The sequence below is a fragment of the Anguilla rostrata genome, chromosome 3 (assembly GCF_018555375.3).
Source record: "Anguilla rostrata isolate EN2019 chromosome 3, ASM1855537v3, whole genome shotgun sequence".
Lineage (NCBI taxonomy): Eukaryota > Metazoa > Chordata > Actinopteri > Anguilliformes > Anguillidae > Anguilla > Anguilla rostrata.
In genome coordinates this window covers 13,750,164-13,776,051 of record NC_057935.1, presented here as the reverse complement: position 1 = coordinate 13,776,051, position 25,888 = coordinate 13,750,164, and the positions used below count along the sequence as shown (strand labels likewise).

The 25,888-nt window shown below is 40.5% G+C and overlaps 2 protein-coding genes across 2 annotated transcripts in view; one reads left to right on the top strand and one right to left on the bottom strand.

Annotated features, from left to right (window-relative positions):
- LOC135250249 (stAR-related lipid transfer protein 13-like) overlaps positions 1-10,320 on the top strand; it is a 50,401-nt gene extending 40,081 nt beyond the window's left edge. The window contains 4 exon segments of the mRNA XM_064326347.1: positions 285-506; positions 3,643-3,860; positions 4,550-4,726; positions 6,412-10,320. Of these exon segments, the coding sequence (XP_064182417.1) occupies positions 285-506; positions 3,643-3,860; positions 4,550-4,726; positions 6,412-6,526 (732 nt within the window). The 3' untranslated portion in view covers positions 6,527-10,320.
- A 1,326-nt stretch (positions 10,321-11,646) lies between these two features.
- LOC135250248 (relaxin receptor 2-like) overlaps positions 11,647-25,888 on the bottom strand; it is a 32,654-nt gene continuing 18,412 nt past the window's right edge. The window contains exons 9-18 of the mRNA XM_064326346.1: positions 25,609-25,683; positions 25,145-25,216; positions 20,886-20,957; positions 20,276-20,347; positions 17,524-17,595; positions 17,312-17,383; positions 15,999-16,228; positions 15,062-15,472; positions 14,324-14,539; positions 11,647-12,736 (exon numbers count right to left, since the gene is read on the bottom strand). Of these exons, the coding sequence (XP_064182416.1) occupies positions 12,543-12,736; positions 14,324-14,539; positions 15,062-15,472; positions 15,999-16,228; positions 17,312-17,383; positions 17,524-17,595; positions 20,276-20,347; positions 20,886-20,957; positions 25,145-25,216; positions 25,609-25,683 (1,486 nt within the window). The 3' untranslated portion in view covers positions 11,647-12,542. The remainder of the gene's footprint in view (positions 12,737-14,323; positions 14,540-15,061; positions 15,473-15,998; positions 16,229-17,311; positions 17,384-17,523; positions 17,596-20,275; positions 20,348-20,885; positions 20,958-25,144; positions 25,217-25,608; positions 25,684-25,888) is intronic.

Sequence of the window (25,888 nt, the reverse complement as noted above, 5' to 3'; positions counted from 1 at the left end):
CCTGCTGTCAGTTTAAGCTCATAGCGAGTCATTTTGCAATGGATATGCCCCTTTCTGGCCTTTCTGTGGCTCGTCTGCACAGGTGGTAGTGGCTCAACCGAAAGGAAATAAAGAATACATGGAGAAAAAACTGAAGAAATGTGCGCTCTGTGTGCACGACTGAAGAAGGTTAAGTGGATGAATTCACTGTTCACATGGTTCCTTCCCCCCATTTTTTTTTAAATCTCCTGACTATTCTCAAAATGAGTTTGACCTTTTTTCTTTCTTTCCCCTGGTGGCCCCAGATCCCCCCCGACATGATGCTGCAGTCCCGGAACTCGTACCTGGCGGCGGACACCCACCCCCTCCCCCTCCACGGGCTGGGCATCAACCTGAAGGGCGAGCCGGTGGATTACCGGGCCTTCCTGGAGGACAGCATCCAGTGCCTCCTGCGGGAGATGGCGGAGAAGAGCCGCGGTTGGCACAGCGCCACCGCGCCCAGCAACACTGAGCTGGCGTACAAGAAGGTAGCTAGCGCATTTGGGGGGTGGAAGGGCAGGTAGATGGCTCAGGCATACAACCATTTTTGGGATTCCAACCATGTCGCTACGCTAATACGCAGTCCATACCACAGCCTCACTGATTCTGCACAGCCTGCATCACAATGCAATGCAATTTACAACGCCACTAAACCTAAATGGGTTCATTTATCTGTGGCAGTCACTGAATGGGGTTTGGGTCTCTGCCAATATCAATGAAAAGCTGTTTAGTTGTTTACCTTGTTAATGACTGTGCATTTAACGGTCGAAGCATATTTTTTTTCTAAAGACGTTTTTCACATCGAACTGGCTTAATTTAATTTACTTTAAACAAATGTAACAAATATTCAATTTTAGTCGTACACAAATTAATATTCTGCTGGGAAACTGATAAATAAAAATTTTTGAAAGGTAAGGAAAGGCCTAAGATTTCATAATTCACTAGATTATGCTTAGCAGAGGGAATTTGCCTCAAAGGTCAGTGTGACACAGTTACACATATCCAAATATAGACCAAAGACAGATGACTCATCTGTGCTTATCAGTAGGGGAAAAGGCTTAGCTGCATAAAAAAATGCTGGAATTATGGGACGCGTGGTGCAGTCCCTGGGGTCACCGACTCTCACACCGTATGCTAAACCCCCCAGGTGAACTGAGGAGCCACGGGCACCTGTGCTCTCTGCTTTCCCCAGTCCGAATAAAGCAAAAAATACAAACGGAGGGTGGACTCTCCGCTGTCTTTAAAGCAGTGGTAACCAACCCTGTTCCTGGAGATCTACCATCCTGTAGGTTTTCATTCTAACCCTAACAAAGCACACCTTATTCAACAGCTAGATATCTCATTGAGCTGCTAATTAGTAGAGTCAGGTGTGCCAAATTGGGGTTGAAATGAAAACCTACGGGATGGTAGATCTCCCGGAACAGGGTTGGTTACCACTGCTTTAGCTTCTGTAGCTTATTCTTCTGCCTAGTTGGCTTTGCAGAGGTTAGGTCTGAATAGTGTTCACTGTGTGAGCTAAACTGTGTTCTTGGCTAGAAATAGCTGTACAAAATAAGTATTGTACCTTACTGAACCTGTGTTAAGCAGTTGTCTATGACCATGAAATGCACTTTTTGTACGTCGCTTTGGATAAAAGCGTCTGCCAAATAAATGTAATGTAATGTAATGTAATGCTTTAAAGAAATGCAGGCATATATTAACATCCACCTTTTCAAATACTAGCCCATCCTTGCACCGTGATGGTTTGTGCCGGTCATGGATGTTGGACGGAAGCTCTTATTGAAATGCACTTTTCTGTATGGGCGTCGTCTTTGGTACAGGAACTCCAGTCGCTGCTGAGAGCAAGAGTGAAAGGACTGTAAAAGCATGCATAAGAATATACACAATTACGATAAATTGTTAATCAAGCTCAAAAATTACTTGCAGTATCCAGCTTTGAATAAAACCTGGACTTGAATGCCACAAGGGTCTCTTGCTCTACTATATTCCATAGAAAGCCACTTCATGTGTTGACAACTGTCTATTTTAAGAAATACTTCTTGACATCTGTGTACTTACCTTCCTTCTACCTAAGCCCTCCTTGTTTCCTTGCAGGAGGTAGTGTGAAAAATATTATTTAGTTCACTTTGTTAAGACTTATCTATAATTCATCTGTTCATAAATCTTTGTTCCAGAAGAAAGATTGGTGTTAGTAAGCTCTTCACAGCTCTGAAACCTGCTACTGAATTCCTTCACCTCAGGAGATTGTGGTTGACTTCTCTAACGGTTGTTTGAGGGGTTTTCTTGACAGATCAAATTATTTTTCTGTCATCGACAGTCACCCACAATATATTTCACCTTTGCATGATTTTCGTCTCTGTTTATACCTCTCAGTCAAAAAGAGATGTATTTTTCCTTAAGGTCAGTATTGAAAGATGGAAATGTTTTAAGAAACAGCTTTTGGAAGTTGAAATCAAACTGATTCTTTTTCAGTTCTATTTTTCTTGAACTTTCTTTAACTTTGATATGCTACATGTTTTCATACCCCAAAAGTACATTTAAGAAACAGTTTATGAACATGCATATGCTCTTTTTGTAATCTGCATTGCATTTTTGGTCCCTTATGTATGCAGTCATATGCAATGGGGTTTAAGTGATTTAGATGTTGCCTAATATGTTATTCATTCAGATTACCTGCAGAGGACTGTCCGTAAAGATGGAATTTAAGCACGTTTTCCTTTTTCTAATTTGACGTAAAAGTACACAAAATACAAAAGTATTTGACGTATGCAGTCACTGAAAAATAGCATCAAAGAAATGAAAAAGTAATCCTTATCTAAATTTGGTAACATAAGCTAAGACCAAACATTATAACTAGATTGAATAGAGCCTATATGTCTTATCATCAGCTGCTGTTTTAGTTGTGCAGAATGATAGCTGATGATCACATCCAGGGCCATGTCATATTGCAGAATGACAGAGAATATTGCTATGATCTTGAAACAGTTCATTTCTAAGAAGCGAGCGGATTTTAATTCTGTCAGCCCCATTTCCTAGACAAATCCCTGTCATTGTACTCTTCCTCCGCAAATTCCCTCAATCAAGTCCCACTTTTAAAATCTTAAATGGAGATAAAAAAAGAAACTTTGTATCTTGCAAATTACAGCAGTCGTTCCCAAAATTGCGGGTTGATTGAGGTTGTTCATGAGATGACAAAAAATGTCAGCACTTTACTTTGTTTAATGAACTGCAACGGCTGCAGTAAACATCAGGGATGAGAAAAATTTGTTAGAATGATTCTGGTTACTGTTGTGCTCCTCCCCTTATAGTAATGTGGCTAACAAAACTAATCAGAGCATGTGTATACACGCAGTATATAAGTGAGCATTAACTAAGCGGCTTCAACAGTCCAAACAGTTACACTTAAATATGAAATATGAAAAATATGTTAGTCAAAATGGTGGAGGAGTAGCCTGCATACAACAGTAGGTTATTAACCTACATTACTGTACATATAAAATATAAGCAAACAGAAAACACTTTATACTGTATATTTAATTACTTATTTGTACATGCGGTTTTTGACCTGTGAATTTGGGAACCTCTGACTTATATCCCTTTTTCTTTTGCCATGTTGCCTTTTAGGTGGGAGACAGGCCGCCCATTCGCCTGTGGAGGTCCTCGACTGAGATCGAGGCCGCCCCCACCGCCGTGCTGCACAGAGTTCTGCGTGAGCGCCACCTGTGGGACGACGACCTGCTGCACAGCCGAGTGATCGAGGCCCTGGAGAGCAACACGGAGGTCTTCCACTACGTGACGGACAGCATGGCGCCCCACCCCCGCAGGGACTTTGTGGTTCTGAGGTACAGTGTGACATCACGCAGGCTCCTACAGTAGCTCATCGCAGGCTCACTGGGCTTCAGGAAAAGGACTCCAACCTCTCTCCCCTTCTCTCTCTCTCCCCCCTCTCTCTCTTGCTTACGTTCTGTCGACATTTATTTATTTATTAATTTATAAGCTCTGTACATCTCTGAAAGACCTGGTCTGTTAATTAATCCTGAGGGTGAGCATTGCTTATTGAACTAACTGCTTTCTGAGCACAGGGACACCATTAATGAGCTTATTTGTGTGTTCCACCACAAGGTCCCTTATCAATTACTTGGATTTGTGCTTAAGTAGTAGTTAATTAACAAATAAATATATCTACAGTTTTATTCACTGTTGCTAGTAGTGCTGAGCTCTGAACTCTGTTCTCTACCTATCTATTTGAAATGCATATTTGAAATACTTTAAGTCTGTAGATCCCGGTAAAAATTTTTGTGTGGATGTGTGTTCAAAATAATGAAGTGTACTGACAAAAACATATACCTGTTTGCCTCGTCCGTTCTAGTAAAATAACAAATGTGATAAATTTATGTAAATTTCATGTAAAAATCATTTTACATGAAAATATGAATTTTGGGACAGATTCCCAAACATGCAGCTATCTACTCCTGTCCTCCCCGTGGCCTCCTGCTGGTGACGGAAGGCACGTGCGTGTGTGTTCCCGCAGGAGGTGGCGCAGTGACCTCCCACGGGGGGCGTGTCTGCTGGTGTCCTCGTCCGTGGACCACGATGCAGCGCGGCTGGAGGCGGGGCTTCAGGCGCTGCTGCTCACGTCCCGCTGGCTGATCGAGCCCGTCGGGCCTGGCCGGTCCCGTCTCACCCACTACTGTCGGGCTGACCTGAGGCAAGTCTCTGCGCCTGTCCCACCACAACCTTACTTATAAGGGAAATCAGTCCTGTATTAGCACATTTTTGGCTTCTTAACTCACTAGCAGAGTTACATGTGGAACTACTCTACCCCTGAGCAAAGTACTTACTGTAAATACTGAAGGCTGCTGAAATTGTGTTTTGAGGGGCAAAACCTACCTGTACACTGCAGCACTTGGGCCTGCGTTTGATTGCTTTTGGGTGAATTACGTCAGAACCTGCCTGTATACTTCAGTACCCGGGCCTGTGTTTGATTGTTTTCCACGAATTACACGCACTTCAGTTTTAATAAGCTGAACACCCATCTGCAGCTGCGTCCCATAATGCTAATTTGTATCCAGTATCAGCTGGATGAGCCACGTGCTGCAAAGCCAGAGTGGCTCCGTTTCAGTCTGATAACTGCACCTGCTTATTCACGATTAACAGGCCTACCCAGTGCACTGAAGATCAGCCCTCTGCGAGTCAATTTGATTTAATTAGCCCACTTAGTAATCCTGCGAAGCAAGTTTCGGGTGATTAGCAGCTTGCGGTTTGTTTCAAACTCTGCTTTGTCCCCTCCCGTCCCACACTCGTACGCCTCCACAGTTGCCAGGGATACTGCATAAAACTATATTTTGCAGTAGGAAAAGGTGGATATGAACAAGATCCAATTTATTTTAATGAGTCAACAAACTCATAATGACCATATCTTTAGTGCTAAGATGCAGATAATTAAATTGAAGCACCAGTGTGTAAACCTCATGCTTCTACTCACAGTCAGCAGACAGGTGTAACCTATTTTTGTTCGCCTGTGTGTGTGTGTGTAAGTGAGAGAAGGCAAAATAAACCTGCAGCCACTTGCAGTGAGATACTGTATGCCCAAACCCAAAAAAGTCTTAAGAGGCAATCCAGTGGTTATTATAGCTTCTTCTACTCCAAGCCCAGATGTTTGGTAATGTTTCTTCATTACAAAGGCAATAACAATGGGAAAGAAAGATATAGATGGGAAATGTATGATAATTAGTTTCATAACATAACTGAAATCATCCAAAATTAATGGGATTTTTCTTCACTAACTTTCTTTTCTTCATTAACTTCATTAACAGTTCTCAGAGCTTTTATTCACAGTCTATTCATTGCTGCTGATAACATTACGAGCATGTGCAATGGCACTGCTCCGTCTTGAATTTGAACCTGCAATCTCCTTGCGTGCTACACACCCACTGACATGATTTACATTTGCATTCCACTGGTTTCATGAAAAACCTTGTTTGTTAATAGCCCTTAGATAGACCTCACCCACCTCTATATATTCTGTATATCATCACTTGACATTTAATACATTTTCTTAAAAACCCCACTGATCTAAATCATAATACTATGCAGTAAAAATTTAAAAACAGCTGGTTATTATTGAGACTTCAGTTTTTGCTGATCCAGGCTTTTCATTCAACACTGACAATTTACAGCACTTAGGCATTTAGTAGACTGATTCAAAGCGATGTACAAGTACTTATAACAACTCAGAGAATAGTGCTCGGCCAAGAAAATAGTTCAGACAAAAATTGTAGTCAATTATAGAACCAGAAGGAAGAACAAGTGAGAAAGCACTTAATGCACCATGGATTTCCTGATTGTAACCAATGTATGTGTTTGTTTCTCCCACCCTCTCTTTCTGTACAGGGGTCGTTCTCCCGAGTGGTATAATAAGGTCTTCGGACATCTCTGCGCGGTGGAGGTTGCTAGGATACGGGATTCCTTCCCGGTTTTCGTCCGGGGGCATGAGGCGAGGCTGTAGAGCTCTTGTCATTCACCCGGGGCTTTTTCTCACGCAATCATATGCCCCGTGTGCCGTCCTCACCATAGAGGTGTGGGGCCCCATGGGTGGGAATGAGACAGTGTCCTCACTGTCTCAATGGTCAGATATAGCCAGTGGCCCCACGACCAAGTGAAAAGAACATCACAAAATGTTTGATTTCATCTTCGATGAAAGAACATCGAAGAACTTTAATGAGGATTTTTGGCATTGTGTCTGCCAGGTTTGCCAGGACTCTTGGACCGAACGTCTGCGGGTATATGAAGTAAAGAGTGGAGAGTTGAAAAAGCATGTGATGGAAGGATGGGAAAAAAGAGGAAAATATGCATAGAAGGCTGAGGATATGAATGTGAAAAGAAGTGGTTTTAATGTGTTGGTCCTAAAATGGAGGATGACTGAGGGACTTTGCTGTGTGAGGGGGATCGTGGGAAAGCCTGGTGGAGCACAGGGAGACAGGGCTGTGTGCTATTGCGAGATCCGAAAACAGACCGATCTGGAGCCTGTGTTTCTGATGCACTCCAGAGTAAGCGTGTGGATTGAGTATCAGTTTTTTTCTTTTTAGCTCTTAATGGATACAGTTAGGATATGGACAGGTTTTGTCCGGGTCCGTATTTATACGGTATCTCATAGTTGGGTTGTTCTAGGATTGTTTTTGCCTTTTAGCTCATGGTGGATAAGAATACAGACAGGGGAGACCAGATATTAGATCAGCACTCCTGGGGCCTAATTATAAAAATATTCTTGAACTTAAACTTAATCTTAAGGTCATTTCCCAAGTTGTGCTTACGCTTCATTTATAAAAATTAAGACCAAGGCAAGTTGCTTTCATTTAAATGCATATTATGCAGGATTTTTAAAGTCTGTGTTTACAATCAAAGAAGTCAAATCTTCAACCCCGCCCACTCACCCCTGAGCACCAAACCGAGTCTCAGACATTCAAATTCATTAGACACTATTGGTACATTTCTCAGACCAGACCAGACATTAGGCTACATTGTCTGGTTGGGACCACAAACCAGGCATGCACAAATAATTTGAAAATAATTAATGTTCTGGTCAAAAACTGGACATCTGGGAACCATAGCTGCATAGTGTAACATAAACGTTACTTGCATGTCCAACAGAAAACAGGCCAACTCCACATTGCTTTTCATCCCCTTGGCAAACTTCAGCTGAGGCCACTGAGGAAAAACAATTCCAACGTTACAGTAACTCTAGTTGTTGAATGAGCCCTGTCGCCTTGTCTTTTTCTTTGCTGTATCTGGCCCATTATAGTGGCTAGCTAGCTATAGCAACAAACACTCCTTTGAATCTGATCCCAAACTACAGTCTCTGTAGTCACACACACCCCTCCACACACAGAAAAGAGCACCACATCCAGAGACATCCCAAACACATTTTAGAATAAGAAATACAGGTAAAGGTGCACAAATTCAGCAAAGGTTCATAGAGACAACGATTGCCCGTCTATCGTAGATGCCTTAGCAGGGTCATTTTTATAAAATATAAAAGTTGAAAATCTTCCATAGCATGCCTTTAAACTGTCATATCTGTGTCTCATGCACCTGTATTAAATCTCAAATGAACTTAAATTTGAACATGCTTTACATTTACATTTACCGAGCCAGTTACAACCATTTTCCTCTAAATGAGGTTGCATTTCAACATTTCTTGCGTTCATCATGGCTAAAATTGATTACCAATTAAGATTAGCAGGCAGCCCTGAAATTTGCAGCACCTCCACAAAACCAGCTGGTGCTTAACGTATGTCTGGTATAAAATGTATGTAGAGATACAGTATGATCATATCCACATTACAGTGGAATTTCATAACTAACCAATTAGTCATCGTTTTCTGCAATAACCACTATCTAAGATACAATGTAGATTGTGAGACCATTTTATGACAGACAATGGTAAGACCATTTAATAATGAGGCGCCTGTTGGGTCTTTATGAATCCGGACCCTGGAGCACTAGGAAAACGTGCTGTGCTATCTTTTAGGCTGTTCTTCTCTACAGCTACTAATAAGATAAATAACATGTTGTGCATCATTTTTAAATATAAAGTGGCCACCGCTGCTGTGTAAAAATGCGTGCCATTAATAAAAAATATTTAAATTCACAGGAAGAAAAACATAAAAAAGAAAAAAATACTAATGGATTGTCTCTTTGCACGTATGATATATTGTTAAGGATAAGACTTGAAAGAGGGTTCCTTATGGTAATACAGTCCCTCAGAAGCAATTCCTTAGTGTAAAAGGGAACTGCATTTTATGTCTTAGTTTTGCAAACAAAATTAATGTTTTCAGATGTTTCCTATCATCTTTCTTTTATTATATGGGATCATATCTCCCTCAGCTGGCTAATGATGTCAGTTTGGGAATGCAGTCTCATGAATTAAATCTGGTTGTACACTGCATTTTACATTGCGGTGTAAACGATGATATTTCCATTACTTGAATTGCACATTTGTACTATAAACTCTTACAAGAATCAGGGTTTAAGATGGTGCATCCTAGTCCTGTTCATATCTAAACTGCCATCTTGATTTTCATAAATAGGATGAAAAATGGCAGCAGGCATCAAAGGTGACCTCTTTAAAGTAGCCAGACTTTTTTCTACCTATGCTGCCTACAGTACATGCCTTTCATGGTCAACTGCACTGCCAACACACACAAAAAAAGAAATATATATCTTGCCACTGCAAACGAGATGTGTCTTGTGTTTAGCAGAGATGCCTTTTTGCAAGCGTCACTAGCCCCAGGCATTTCTGCTGAACCCTGACTGAAGGATGGGTAGGATGACAAACAGTCTGAGGTTACCCATCAGCAGGTGCCAGTGATGGCACTGCAGAGTAGTGGAATGGACACATTTTAGTTTTCAGTTTGTTTGACTTTGAGTGATGTATGAGTTGTAACTGATATGTTATATTAAGTATTTTATTTATTTATTTCCTGTTAACTTTATGTCATGCAGTGAAGGAGGCTGCTATGATATGTGATGGTTGAAATTTTTAACTATATATATATATATATATATATATATATACACACAGGATTTTGTGTTTCTTACCAAAAAAATACTCAATAAAGAAATTATTTACCAATTTAGTTATTCACTGAGGAATTAACCAGATATTCTGGCTTGATGTTGCAAGCATTGACTGAATATTTTAGCAATTCAACTGGAAAGTTCATCATGCTATATTAGCTTCATCCAGTAAACATTCATCTTCGCCAGGAATTTGGTTTATCGTAATGTGCCGTGGTCTCTACATTGTATAGAAAATGTAGCCTATACCCCAGATGATTTATAGTATGGTGAATGGTATGAATATAATAAGGCTACTAAAGGTCACATCCTCTGATACTTTTGTCTTTCTTTTGTTATTCTACAAGTGACACCCTACCTGGGTATTTTAGATTTAATCTTTTCAGCAATTTTAGTGCCAGCATTATCTTCAAACCTTTAAACTGACAAGATTAAGCAATCCGACAGGCACTAACTAGGAAAAAAATATATATACAATTTGGAGGCATTTTAGCCTTGTATGATTATTTATTAACATGATAATTGGATGATTTATCAAAACATTTGTAACATTATCAGATTTACTGCATCTTGCACAATTGATTTTAATATTTTTTAATATTATTATTTAAACAATGTATTTTGTGTCCCCTGTACTAAATGAGCTTTTGAATTATATAACTGTATGAATTATATTGAGGTGGAACTATACGGATAACACAAAAAATAAAACATTAAAACCTATGTGTGTGTGTGTGTGTGCTCGTATGCATATGTGTCTGTGTGTACATGTATGTGTGTGTGTAGGTGGGTGTGTGTGTGTGTGCTCGTATGCAAATGTGTGCGTGTGTTCACAAGCAATGTGCTCCTATGCAAATGTGTGTGTGTGATGACATGCATGTGTGTGTGTGTGTTTGTCTTATTGCTGCCAGCATAACTACAAATATGACCAAATGGAATACATGGAAAAACATCAACATAACATATTCCTGGATATTCATTTTCATTTTCTTCCAATTTGGAATTCCCAGTTGCATGTCTCAGGCATTTCTCATTAATGCAACAGCTTCGCTTGTGCTCCATCCCAAGGGCCATCCTAAAAAAAGCTGAAATCCCCATCATATCTAACCATGCAATAATCTATTTACTGATTGCATTTCACTAGGAAATTGCGATGGTTGGTGTGGATTAAAAGAAATAAATAAGATGGTTCAAGTGCCTTGATGATTTGATGATGATGAAAATGATGATTTTTAATAATTGAACAAGAGATGTACTGATGAGGAGGCTGCACTAGCACCTGGCAGCTGGAAGACTGAATTACTGTACATGCAAAATAAAATCCTCTGAACATATCTACTTTGAAATATGCATTACTTGCGCTGAAATCATAATGTGGCACGAAACCAGCCGGTCAGGGCTGCTTTACAGAGAACATGTACTTTAATGATACGCCTGAGTCTGTTAACCAATATTGACAATTATGCAAATGACATCAGCGGGGTTCCCTTTTAAACATTAATCATTAACAGCTTTGATCCCACAATAATGCCCTCTGATATTTATTGCACATAATAGATGGGCCAAAATGTAAATTCGGTCCATTTTATAGTTAGCTGATGCCCACCCATCCACACTTGGCCACTTTGCAGGCCTTTCAAAGTAAAGGAAACAGTATTCACTTTTATAGACATGTATTTATTTATTTGTATTTTTTTTTTTTTTCTCATGGAAAGTCACATTATTTGTGGCCAGCAATACACACGCAAAGGAAACTGATGGAAGGAACAGTCCCCTCGGTCACAGCCACCCCACGGTACACGGATATTTACTCCGCAGGCATCTTTTCCCCGTATTAAACGCAAATAAATGGAACATCTGAACATTTGTTCCGGCAATTTGCGCTACTGGCTCAGCAGTCGCCGAAGAAGCAGCAGGACAAATGAAAAGCTCACTGCAGCCCCGAAGGGATGGTCCATCTCCAAAACATCACTGATGCTGAAAATGCACCTGTATCCCAAGCTATGGAAAATGCCCCTCCCTCCCCCCACCCGCCCCCCATCACACGAGAACATTTATATGAAGCACATTTTCTTTCCCCCCCATAAGAAATTAGGATGCAATTTATTCCCATTTTACATTTTGTCTTACATTTTTTTTCAAGCTCCTCGATACAATGTTATTAAATATTTTTTCCCCTTTTAGAAATATTCATTAAAATGAAGTAATAAAATAGAAGAAAATTACATATTACAGTTAATTGAAATCCATAAAATGATAACATGTATAATATCCTCTTTAAATAGACAAATAAGGAAATGCTTGCCTTTTTCAGTTGTTTGAGCACTTTAAAGATGACCATTCTGAGTAAGGAGTGGGACTATAACAGGGCACGGGAGTGCACACATACATTCATTACCAGCAAAGCAACAAAGCAACACAAGCGCAGCACATGTTGCTGTGTACAGTCTGAACCCTTTGACCAACCTCTCATCTGCGGCTTTGACCGGAACTTTTGAGAATGAGGGGCCCAGCCAGGAGGTGAGCTGATTTAATACACTGATGTGATCTGGGCATTCCCTCAGACCTGAGACAGGACAAAGATGACTCTCCTTAAGCACAAGCTGGTCAGGGGTCGCAGACAAGTGGTCTTACAGCTGACTCCACTGTAGAAAGCAGCAGCATTGCAGTACCGTCCAACTGTAGCCCTCATAACATGCCTGGAAAATGACAGCCTTAAAGCTAATTCTGTGAATGTAGCACTCCAGTGCCGCCCATATTTCCCCCACCTGATGGTTGGTTCTCGGTGGGGCGGGTAAGCACAGTTACTGAACAGGTGTCCAGACCAGTGTGTATGCTTGCAGACCATAGAAACACTGTTGAAATGCCCCCTCCCCCATCTTGTGACTAGAGGGTGATGGCGTGTGCGTAGTTTGTCAAAATTCTGCAACAGGTCCACCAGTCCATTAGGGGGCACTGTTATGCTTGTAGATCATGGCGATGTCATGAGGGGTCTCCTTCATCCCCAGCTGCTGCCACTTCATCTGGAGGCAGAGTTTCAGGCGCTCCCTGAAGTATGTCGTCGTCATGGTGTACATGATAGGATTCAAGGCGCTGTTTATGGGCAGGATGAAGATCACCACCCATAAAATAATGGTACCTGGAGGACCAAGGACAAGAGCAGACGACAGAGAGAATGATAGGCGAGGGTGGAGGTATGGTGGGGGAAGGGATGTGGTCACGGTTGGATTGAGGATATGTTAGGAGAAAGCATCAGTTAGGCATAGCTGAAGAAAGTATGATCTTTAACCTAAACAATACCCCTGTGAAGCCTTTAATTGCAAGCAGAACAAAAAGTGCTGGAATTTCTTGAGTGTCCAAATTTCATATCTAAGCTATCAACCTTGACCTCATTTGGATTGGGTGAAGAAAAGAAAATAAGAGCGTGAATGGTCAGCAGGCGGTAACAAAAGCCATTTGTAACCTGGAAGACAAAAACAACCATCTGAGAGGCCTAATTAGCCAGAGCTAATTTCAGTGCCAAGGACAAGGTGTTAAGGGGACGTGCTGTAATAACAGGTATAGTGGATATTTGGAAAGGCCATGTGCCACAGTTATGGTAATTTCACATTTTTTTGTGGGAAAATATACCACCATTGGTCAGCTGCCATTTGCTAAAATAATTAAATTAGCGACAGTAACTAATTCCTAATTTGCCACAAAGTGAATTTGGCGAATAGAAAATCCAAAGCACAAGAACCCTGCAGAGCTACTGACAGGCAGGGAGCATGGACCTTTCAATTTCTGCCAATATAGTTGCAAAAACAGCACTGGATGTTTTCATTTATTTTTTCCCAGAAATGTTTATTCCCTGTTAGACCCTTTCCACGTTGTATTATTCTTCTCTGTATCCAGAGAACCGATGCAAGCAGTTTTAGGTTCCCCTTTTATTGCATGTCAGTAATTGATATTGAGAAGATAAATCTCAAATTGGGGCTTTTATCTCAAGTGTTTTAGCAGACAGGAGGTCAGTCACACTGTGAGTTGAGACACAGCCAGTTGCAAACTATTTTGGGAAACCTCGTATGAAAGTAGGTTGTGTCCGTGCCAAATTTTGTCAAACAAAAGTGCCCAAGCCTGTTGCAAAGTATCATTGTGACATCATCTGCCTGCCTACACTCAAAATGCAGCTCATGCAGGTGGATACAATTTTCCATAGTATAACTATTATCTATGTATTTAATTGGGTGCAATGGGATTGTAAGCATGGGCATCATTCCTTAATAAAAGAAAGAGGTAATGGCTTAGCAATACAGTTGAATGCTTTACTCAGAATGGCTCAGATAGAGCCCTGGAAATTAGAATATTTATGTCAAAAGCACAAGGCCATCTGAGCAAGTTAAGGGATTATTTGATTGGCTGAACAAATAGGACAATTCCCCTCTGATAGCGCCATAAATAACAGCATGACCTGTACAACATGATTCACAGACTGATTGCCAGGTTGCCATCCACTTACAACACTAAGGGGGGGGGGGACACTGAGCAGCAAGGTCCAATCAACACAAAAATCATAAAGACTTAACTCCAGCGACAACCATCAGGCATAAGCACCTGACCCCCCGAAAATTTTGAAAGCAAACTGCCACCCTGTCACCAGAGCAGTTCAATTTGAACTCATATGGGTTGAGATTTTCTTCTGGAGAATCACTTAGTTGCTGTACTACTTGTGGACGGGAGTACTTACCTGTGATCTCCACCTGTAAGAGCGAAAGGATTTTGAGTAGAAATATGGGCATCCAGCAAAGGGCATCGGTGAACACGATGAAGAAGAAGCGCTTAGCGATGGTGACCTCTTGATCAAAGACGCTGTGGCGTGCCGTTTTAGCGCCAGTTTTGCGCACGGAGAAGAACATGCTGGTGTAGGAGAACACAATAATCATGAACGCAAAAAGGTTCAAGCCTGAAACACAAACAAAATAAATGCGATAAGCATATTTTGCAAATGAGTGAAGCAGTGATGCAACTCTACCCACTAACACACAGCTGCCACGCTATGCTTGCTGACAATCACGGAAACCTACATTAAATACATTTACATGGGATTTATCCTCATACCTGGACTTATTTAAATTTAGTTTCAGTTCCGGTTTCAGGTATTTGAAAAATACATATTAGCATGCAGTCATGTGACATTTGATTAAAACATTCTTTAATGTTCATAACCTTTGAAATCATGGCTTAATTACAGTATCATACTTCATAAAGAATCCGAACCCTATTGTCTTGCATTGAAGCTTGTTGGTACAGTATCTAGCATCAATAGCTGGGCCACTCAGTTGTATTAGTGGTGGAATTGGTGTCTTTTTCTAAATCACCTTATTTAATTGGCCTACTAATCAATATAAAGTGATCTAAAGTATCACAAATATGTATTTGACCCAGGTCTAGAACCAACACACACATATTTTACCATTGGGCCTACCAAGGAATATCCCGGTGGAGTAGCTCCGCGCCCCTGGCTTCTCGGTCAGGTCAGAATGGAGGGGGAAGCAGACTCCATTTCGGCCATAGTAGTTCCCGAAAGTCTGTTTGTCCCAGAAGGGGATGACTGCAATGATAAAGCCAAGCGCCCATATGCCCACCAGGGTAGTCAGCGTCTGCTTCCGACCGGCCCGGCAGTTGTGGAAGGGGAAGACGATACAGACGTACTTCTCCAGGGTCATGTAGGTCAACAGCATGACTGACACTTCAGTGGAGAGCATAGCCAGGCAGCCAATCAGTTGGCAGGACAGGCTCTCCATCCATATCTGGGCGTGGCGGTTGTACTCTCCACAGTACTTGATGTCGAAGGCCCCAATGAAGAACAGGTACACCCCCATCAGACAGTCAGCACCTGGCGGTCACATAAATCAGAGAGAGAGGAAACATGCAGCTTTGCTTTTAAATAAGAACTAGCTAATCTAACTCTAATCTAAAATGAATTTCTTTAAAATTAATTAATTGGATTAGTTTCCTTATTTAGAACAGGTCACAGAAAGACATCTTGAATTATTGACTGTGGATCCCGTTCTAAAAAATGCTTAATCCATAAGTTTGTTGATGTTGAACTTAATTGATTAAATAAATGATCTAATTACAAAATCAGCTGACTTTGTTTTTTTCGTCTGAACTGATTACTTAATTAAAACCTAAACAAGAGAGCCACAGGGTGTGCTTGTTTTCTCAGATACTCAGTCGGCATCAGTAAGAAGGTTAAATGCATAGTTATTTCACCTTAGCTCACGTCTTGGAACTGAACTTGTTGCTGATTTTAAGGTGAAAACAGAAGCCTGCCGCACTCTGGCTTTCCAGGGGCAAGAAAGAATAGCTGCACTTAATGTCATACTCACATACAGGACTTAGTTAATCACGTCACTCACAGCACAGGGACTTTATCGACATGGTGTGGTGCCGGTTGTCCGAGGCCACGCAGGAACGCAGGCAGATGACGAAGACGTTGCCGAAGCAGATGACGAAGGCCACCACCCAGACAAAGACGCGCAGGATGATGTTGGCCAGCAGGTTCTCGAAGGAGGAGATGCCGTCCGTGTTGGGCTTGCAGCTGCGCACATTTGGTGAGTATCCACAGTACTCAAACTTCTTAAAGTATCTGCAGAACACATAAGGACAGAACTAGTGAGTATCCACAGTACTCAAACTTCTTAAAGTATCTGCAAAACACATAAGGACTGAACTAGTGAGTATCCACAGTCCTCAAACTTCTTAAAGTATCTCCAAAACACATAAGGACAGAACTAGTGAGTATCCACAGTACTCAAACTTCTTAAAGTATCTGCAAAACACATAAGGACAGAACTAATGAGTAGCAGCCACAGTATCACTTAAGGACAGATTGGCAGCCTGTCCAGGGTATATTCCAGCCTCTCTCCCAATGCACACTAGGATAGGCTTCAGAACCCCCTGCGACCCTGCCCAGGATAAGCAGGTATAGATAATGGATGGCTGCACGCATAGTGAGTAGCCACAGTACTCAATCTAATCAAAATATTTGAAGAACACAGAAAGGCAGAACTGCAGGGTGATCAAAGTGATTGATCTGGACGTAAAAAAAATTGACATCATAAAATATGGCACTTTGTAGGTCTGTTACTATGCAATAAGCATAGGTATTTCATGACATTTCACCCTTCACCTCTGGAAATGCTTTTCATCTGTGACCCTGAGCTCTATATATATGATGGAACATTTGCTTGATTCACAGCAGGGAAAACTCCAAAATATTATTTTCTGTGGCAACAATGGTAGAGGGGAGTCTATCATTAGGGCAGTGAATCAGGGGTGATAAATAATACATATTTAACAAAGGGAGCATGATGCATAATTAATTAGCTTGACTTCATTGCTTAGCATTCTGATTCATTTTTCTGGAGGTGACACTGACCTTTATGATGAATGCCTCCTGTAGCAAAATCTATGCAGATATACAACTGGGATACATTACAGTGCATTACATTACAGGCATTTAGCAGATGCTCTTATCCAGAGCGACTTACACAACAGTTTAGTTTTTAAAAAAATAAAATATCTTGCCTGTGATAAGGGTGTCCACCAAGCAAGAAAGCAAGTCAAATAAAATGTGAAAATAAACAAAGGACGCAAAATAAATAAATCATAATAAAGGACACATATTCATCAAGATGGTCCATGTGCTTTCAACATTGTCCAGACTTACATGTGGGAAAGGTTGCTGAGTGATCTGAACATCCGGATGCTAATATTCGGGATTTCAACTCCCTCAATCCCCCTGAAAAGAAATGGAAATGATGTATTTCTTTCCTTCATCCCCCACCACACAATTGCAATAAATATTTCCTCTTTGTTGCATTTTCTTTATTACTTTACTGTTAACAGCTCAAGAGCACCAGAGCGGAAGAGAACACTCACAGTGATAGAAGATTGATGAAGCTGTCAAACTGGTCTTCATAAAGACGAGTCAGTGGGTTATCTGAAATATTCCTGAGAGATATTGAAACAACCCATCAGAAATTTAACAGCTGGCCTTCTTGGAATATTGATACATTTTCATTAAAAAAAAAACAACAAAACACACACACACACACGCATGCACGCACACACACAAATGCACACATATACCAACATTCACATGCTTTGTTATGTTTTGCTTGTTTCAATAGAGAGCTACTGCAGTTGATTGTGCCCCGTCCTTATTCAATTAAATAAGCTGGGCAAAAATGATTATATTTCACAGTGTTGGAAGAATATGAATTCCAAAATTGCGGAAGCTATTGCAAGCTTGTCCTTTTTTCAACTGTAGCTGTACATAGGTATATAGATGTAATATTACAGATGAACGGGACAGAATTTTAAGTGATTAATTGAGAATTTAATGTACCTTTCAAGTATTTTGAAAACTCAAGTCAGAGGGGTTTTTTCTGAATTTAATTATTATGTGAAATAAGACAGATGAAATTATCAATTTTAATGCCTTGTTTAATACATACGAATAGGCAACCTCAGTAAGGTTTACTTTGAAAACATAAAGAATCCAAATTAAATAATGTGGATTCTAAAGGCTCAAGGATTTCATTCAGGAGCTTGCGTTAATACCCAGCCTTATTGTACAACCATAACCCACCCTCTTTTAAATATTTTGCTGTTCCTTGGAATTAAATAATTGTGAATAAGTATTTCCTAAGCCCATATTTCACCCATCTTTCAGTTCTTTGCCACATATTTTCTAGCTTTTGCATAACTCTTTATTTAACTTTAGCCTCTGAATTACATCTTTCTATGCTGTCCTCTATTGTAACTTGGTTTTGTATGCTTATTCATTATTTTGCATTACATTACATTTCTTTGGCAGATGCTTTTATTCAAAGCGAGGTACAATAAGTGCATACCGAAGGTCATTGGAACAACTACAAAACCCAGGTCCGATAAGGTACAATACTCATTATGTAACAGTTATTCATAGCCATGAACACTTTAAGTCCAGTTCACACAGTAATCATAGGCTAGGTCAGAGAGTGATGTTCAAACAAGGAGGCATGATTACAAGCCACAACATCAAGTTAACAATATAAGTGCTGGATGGAGGAACATGTAACATGAAAGCTCTACAGGAACAAAGTGGAAGGATATGAGTAGTGATAAGAGTGATCCTAGATTGGGAGTGCCCTGGAGAGTGATGATAGTCCAGGTATAGTCTGAAGAAATGTGTTTTCAAACCATGGTGGAAGATGACTGAATGGTTCGTAGAGGAATAGGGAGTTTGTTCCACCACTGGGAAGCTAGGTTGGAGAAGGTCCATGGTAGGGACGAGCGAGAACCATTCACCCGGATGGCAGAGGGTACAAGTTGCCCTGCTGCAGCAGAAAAGAGTGGTCAAGCCAGTGTGTAGGATTGAATCATGTCCTGTAATTAGTTGAGGGCTGCAGGACTTTGAACCTGATCCTGGCAGCAACCGGTAGCCGCTGCAGTGACCTCAGAAAGACAGTGACGTGAGAGAGCTTGAGGTTGAGGACGAGTTGGGAAGCAGCATTTTGAATCATCTGTAGTGGCTGTATGGCCCAAGCTGGCACGAGGGAGTTGTAAGACAGGAGGTCACCATAGCCTGAACAAGTAGCTGGGTGGAGTGCGTGGTCAGGTATGGTTGAATTCTCTTGATGTTGTATAGGAGGAATCTACAGGACCAGGACCATCCCCAGGCCCTTTTTGGCCAATTAGGCCTGGCTCGCAGTTGGCTTTCCAGAGGTGCTGAATGGGGTTGAGGTTGAGGCTCTGTCCAGGCCAGTCAAGTTCTTCCACACCGATCTCGATAAAACCATTTCTATATGGACCTCAATGTGTGCCCAGGGGCATTGTCATAATGAAACAGGAAAGGGCCTTCCCCAAACTGTTGCCACATAGTTGGAAACACAGAATCATCTACAATATTGTTGCATTAAGATTTGCCTTCCCTGGAACTGGAACATCATGCTCTGCTTGACCTTTCATATCAGATCGATATCTATCTTTATTGTATAAATGTATAAATTGTAAAAAATTACCCCATAGAGCTAGTCTCAAAATAGAGGCTCTTATTTTTTCTATCATGAATGACTAGAAATTGAACTGCAATGATCTTAAATTGGTTAAGTGCTGGTCTGTTCACACTTAAGTGACTGCATTAAATGGGGACATTGTTGTTGCTCAGCAAGTCTGACATCTTCAGAGAAAGTTCTAGAATACAATAATGGTTCTGAACGAAGGTGGGCAATATGTGCTATAGTCAATAGAGCTTAATTGAGTTACTTGTTATGTATTGTGCCAGGTGGTGCTAAGCATATATTTTCCAATTAAAATTATCAAAGAGCAGCTCATCGATGTAATTTAAAAATAATTCCTGCAGCTAAGGTAAAACATGAAAGGGCTTATTCGTTTTTTGAACATAACCAAGCGAAACCGTATCTGCATTCAAATATTAATTCACTGCAGTAGGCAATACTGTCTGTAAAAGCAGGAAAATATTCTTTCTGACTTCTTCCACATCATCTACTGTCCCCCCCCCGATCTAATGCCAAAGCCACCATAACCATATCTATCAATAATCACACAAAGACCGAAAGTGCTAGTTAACAGAAACAGAAAAAGACTGTTCAGTCCTTTAGCATGAAAACAACGAAGTCATACTTACAGCTGCTTAAGGTTTTGCAGATTTCTAAATAGAGATGGAGGCAGCTCCTGAATTCTGTTCACGGACAGGTCCCTGTAACCAGGAGCAAATTATGCCTCCTTACTTAAACATACATATCCTGCATTTCAAATTGAAATGATTCCAGTGTATGAATTTTATTTGCACGTCTTATGGTTATCATACCAGATATCGGTTTAACTTAACATTGCCCTTACATGTAAATTAAATCACATAATCAGTTTACATTTTTAACTGTAGACAGCTTAGTTCTAATGCAGTGACGAAACAATCGCATAAAAAGGGCATAGCCCTTTCAAAATACATTGTGATAGAGTCAAAGAAAACACCAAGAATAGTATTTGTTTAGTCTGTGAAGTAAATGTGTGTATTTGCAAGTATAGGAGCCTGTCTCTCTCCCTCTCTCTCTGTCTATCGTACATAAAGCTTGATTGATTCTACGTAAGGAGCGTGATGGAGAACTGGACAACACTCAGTGTATCCACCTGGTAAGAGATAAGCGGAGGCATTGTGTGCTGTAATTGGTGTATCTGAGCTTCAGCTGTTGTGAAAAGACAGCTGGTTACAACCAAACCAAAGACACTATACTCACAGGTCTATGAGTCTCTGCATCGCAGAAAATGTTCCCTCTTCGATTGTCTGTAAATGGTTTCTCCGCAGAGCCCTAAAACAAGAGGAATACATGTACAGTACTGTTGGCATAATTCATAACATTGCCATGTACAGACTGCTTGGTGGGCATAGGTTGGGGCGTATGGGGGTGCGGTACATGTGCTCATGCCATATTCATAATCTATTTTGACTGGGGATCCACAGCTGCATGTTAAGTATGACTTTCAAATGACTAGTCAGCAGCAAGCCCATGTCTGTTGAGAAAATAATGTCTTGCCAGTAAACTAACAGTTGTTGTCATAATGAAAGTTTCCACTTTCAGACTTATGCTTGCTGGAACAAACTCCTATAGATTTATGAAGGACAGAACCAGGCTCATAATTCTCTTCTTTCTATTCCTGTTGTTCATCTAGTGCATGGATCTCAAACTCCAACCCTGCAAGACTAGAGTGTCAGCAGATTCTTTTTTCATTTTTTATTATTATTATTATTTTTTGCAGCCCTACGTCATTCAGTAGAATCAAAACATTTCGTTCATCGAGTGTTTCAGTACATTCAGTACAATCAGTACATTTCGAACGAGCCGTTCCTTTTGAAATTTCAGTGGATGAAAAAATTGAGCAAATGGAATGAAAGTCCGGTATGATGCGCTTGCGCTCCAGCACAACCTACACAAGCGAGTAATTGCAAATTCTAATATATTATAGTAAATTATAGTAGCCTAATTGCAAAACATAGTAATTGCAAGTAAGCCTTATGCTTACATTCTGATAATTTAGTGAAATATTTTTTCATTACAGTATGTCGCTATTAGGACGGCACATAGGGGCGGTGTTTTGCCAGGGCAGCGCAAGGACCAATGGGGACTGTTGGATATCTAGGCTTTAGAATAACATCTTTGAGAAAATCTGCGCTTTCCATTCTGGGGAATCTGAACTTGCTCCTGTGCCTGGTGTTGTGTGGCATTTGGTGTGCGCAGGATCCAAAGGTTTTTGTCTTACAGCTCACCTGGCATTTTTACATTTTCATCCCTTGCTTTTTGGGATATTCAGCTGTCTTTTGGTTTTTGGACTTGGTTTTCTGTCTTGCCTCCTAGTTTTACATAAGATTACTCTCTAACCTAGCCTATTCTTACTATGTGAACTGGACTTAATGTGTTCATGGCTATGAATAACTGTTACAGAATAAGTACAGTACCTTATCGGACCTGTGTTTTGTAGTTGTTCCAATGACCTTTGGTATGCACTTATTGTACCTCGCTTTGGATAAAGGCGTCTCCAAATAAATATAATGTAATGTATTTCACTTAATCCTCACTTCCCCGACAGGACAACGAGGTGGAGGCAGTGCAACTAATGCGGTGAAATGAATCAGTCCAGGAGCTGGAATTTGAAATCCAAGTCCTGGACTTGAGTACTACAAGGCTGTTTTAAAACCAAAACCATCGGACACTGGAGCCCTCAAGAATCTAAAACATTTTCTCATTATCCGTGGTTCAAAAAAAGGCTGAAAACATACTCATTCTCTTTTTAAGGGAAAATGAGTCAGTCTAACGGTAGTTCCCTATATGACCTTATTGTTGAAAAAACAAAACAAAACACACACACACACATACAGAACACATTACACACACAATCGTGGTCTGTTTTTTATTTCGGACAACAAAGGAGCTCTATTAATCTGAAAATCAGGCCACCTGCTTACTTTAACTGGGCTCCATGTGACCTGTGGGAGATATATTTAGAACCATTGCACAGCATCTCTGGCAATACAGTAAATTTAGTCATTTTGCTAATGCTTTTCCAGAGCAACTTGACATGAACACAAAAAGGTCAGGCAGAGCTAATTCCAAATTATCAAAGCTGAAGAACTCATCTGATTAAACCTACAACATAACTATATAGTATAGTTATGGGTATAGTATCGGAAGTGACATACTTAGAGGCACTGAATCCAGAATAATGTTTCAGACTTCAGGGATTCTTCAGTTCTTGAAGATGCAACTGGTAAGATTCAGCTGAGTACAGATTAGTTTTCAGTCTACAGTGGAAGATAATGACTTAACAGACCTCTTATGAGGAGATTATTTTACCAAAGTGACCACTTCCACCACTGGGGGACCAACCTGTGTTCAGTGGAAGAATGTCTATGAGACTGGATGGCCGTGACTGAAGCTCTGTTCATGTTAATTTCCAGAACTCACTGTACCGTCAAGATTTAAAGATAGAAATGTCAATGGACTTCAACAAAGGTTAAAATACTATACTAGACACCTGGAGTGATAATGTTAGTGATAATAAAAGGTGAACATGTGAATCAAGCTTTGTGCACGTTCCCGTAAAGGTGGCGGTATCTGCAAAAATAAACCAAAAGCAGTACAGAATGGATCATACTGTAGTGGTGTAATTCTCCCCTGAGGAAAAAAGACTGACATGGACATGGATGGATATAATGGACCAATACAAAGAACATAACAATCATAATGTCAAAATGTGTGTAACACCATTGAGGCCAACAAAGCCAGGGATGAGGGTTTGTTGGTTAACACCTTATTTACATTACCACTCCTCACAAATCAACTTACACTCTCACTAATTGCCCTACAGTTTATTTCTAAGTAAACTTGATACAGGATATTTAAAATATTGCCTAAATATTGCCTGAAGCAGTCACACCAAACTTTATTCAGAAACTCAAGAATTAAGGGACTCAGGCCATAGTCCCATAATTAGGGGAAGTAGATATGGACGCATGGGGTTGGTTCATGAAGCTTGCATATATACAGAAGCTTAAGAATTTATATCTTTTGTACAGGGTATCATTAGAGAAAGCAAGTAAATTAATACGGTCTCTAAATAATTGCCATCCTGCAAAGAGGCCCCCGAGCTTCATGGGATCTCCAGGGATGGAGATACTTTTTTTCAAGGAGTTGATCGGTCAAAGGGCAGTGCTTTTATGTGTTTCACTCTGGAAAATGGACTGAAGTAAAATCATTGCGATATGGAAAAACCAGGGTTAAAGCTTAAGTAAAGCTTGCTGACTCTGTAATCATAGTACACCCCCAAGGAGCAGTGCAGACTTGCACTCAACTAATCCAATTAATAGAATCTGAGCAATGGCTTGACTCTTGCTACTGGTTTGTGAAGTTTCGAAACCTAATGGACTGTAGGAATCTATGGGGGTTGGGTAAATCTGAGGGGCTGCTCTGGAAATGGAGTCATAGGAAAAATGTATTATTAAATGTGAAAAGGCAAATTGCAAATTGATCACAAGTATTTCTTGCTGCCCCATCATTTTAACACTAAAAAGACCAGAGGTGATGCCTTTGGGCATTTAAACTTTAAAATGAACATTACTCCAACACTGTAAATGCTATACCCTCCTGCTTCTATGACTTCTCCTTAATATTTGGTTGCTTAAAATAACCGCATTTTTTAAAATTCTAAAAAATTGACTGAGTAATTAAATACAGGTAGTTTGTATAATTTTCTTCACAAAGCACCCCTGCCAGACAATTTGAAACAGATGCTAATACCCAGGTGTGAATGTGTTGCTCTCTCCTCACAACAGCATATGAATGACCAACGCTTTGATACAAATTGCTTGATGAAGCGCTATCAAAACTAATTCCAAACATATAATCACCCAAAATTCATTCAGAGCAATCGTGTGATGAATCTGATTAAGATTATAGGGTGGGGATGAATAATAGTTGATGTTGTAGTCATAGAAACGATAATTCCACAGAGATAATGCCTCTGATATATTATCAGTGTTTCACTGAAACGGAGACTTCGAAGAAACTGAATAGGCCACATGACAACTATATGGAATAGAACTGATTTGTGTGCGATCCCTGCTTACACAAACCACCAAAGCTGGGCGTTCTTTGCTGAATTGATGAGTAAGAGGAGCAGGGGAAGGCAGAAGCATTTTGGATTCATTATGACTCAAGAAATAACTTTTCTCAATGGGCCTGTAATATGCCTTGATCCATTTCCCCCTTAGCCTACAGAACATAACCGCTATAATTTATAAATACTAATGTTGAAATTGATTCAGTTGTGTTCTTTATTACAAAAAGGCATCAGGCATGGCAGTAATAGGAAATAAAAAGAATGTGGCCTTTCTAGTGTTGTGGCACTGTTCTAGTGTGGATTGGCTATATGAGACTATGCCAGAGACAGGCAGTGACACATACTTGGGTGTGGCAAGGAAAAATAAATAAATTAAACTCACAGGACAGTCAGGGCACTGCAGTCCTGGAAACTGGAGCTCATCAAGGTGGAAATCCTGTTACCTTCCAGTTCCCTGTGCAGAAAAGACAAACCCACAATATCAATGAAAGATCTTCACTAGAACCCTCCAAACAGAAAAGGCTAATGATCCACATGTCCCAGCATACTTAATCACAGCAATGGTATCATCAAGGCAGTAGCCTTTAAAGTGAAGCTGACTCTAAATTGTGACCACATGCATCACCACAAAGAATCAGTCCTTGTGCTTCACAAAGGACAGCAAAATCAAAAAATGAGTATATTTTTGACAGAAATAAGTCTTATGCCCATGTTGTATCCCCTTCATGCTGTATGTTGTCTATGACAACTTTATATGAGATGCTGAAAAGTTTTTCCATTGGCACAATAATGTTTTACAATACACAAATGCAGGACCAGGTCAGGGTTCACGTCAATGCTACTCACAACCAGTTGAGCTTGGGCATTTCTAGGCAGAAGGACTTCTTTGGCAGATGCTCCAGTGAATTGTTCAGCATAGACCTGAAAATCCGAAAGAGTAGAATTTGCATGCTCAAGCCCTGGATCAGCCTTAATGCAAATTGACAGCAAGGATGGGAGAAATCTCACGTCTTCACTAATTGCTATGAAAATGCACAACAAACCCCTCATTACTGTGCTTCTCCTGTGCTGAAATCAACACCCCACATGCCATATGTTCACACACGGAGATGTCGCACATCAGGCA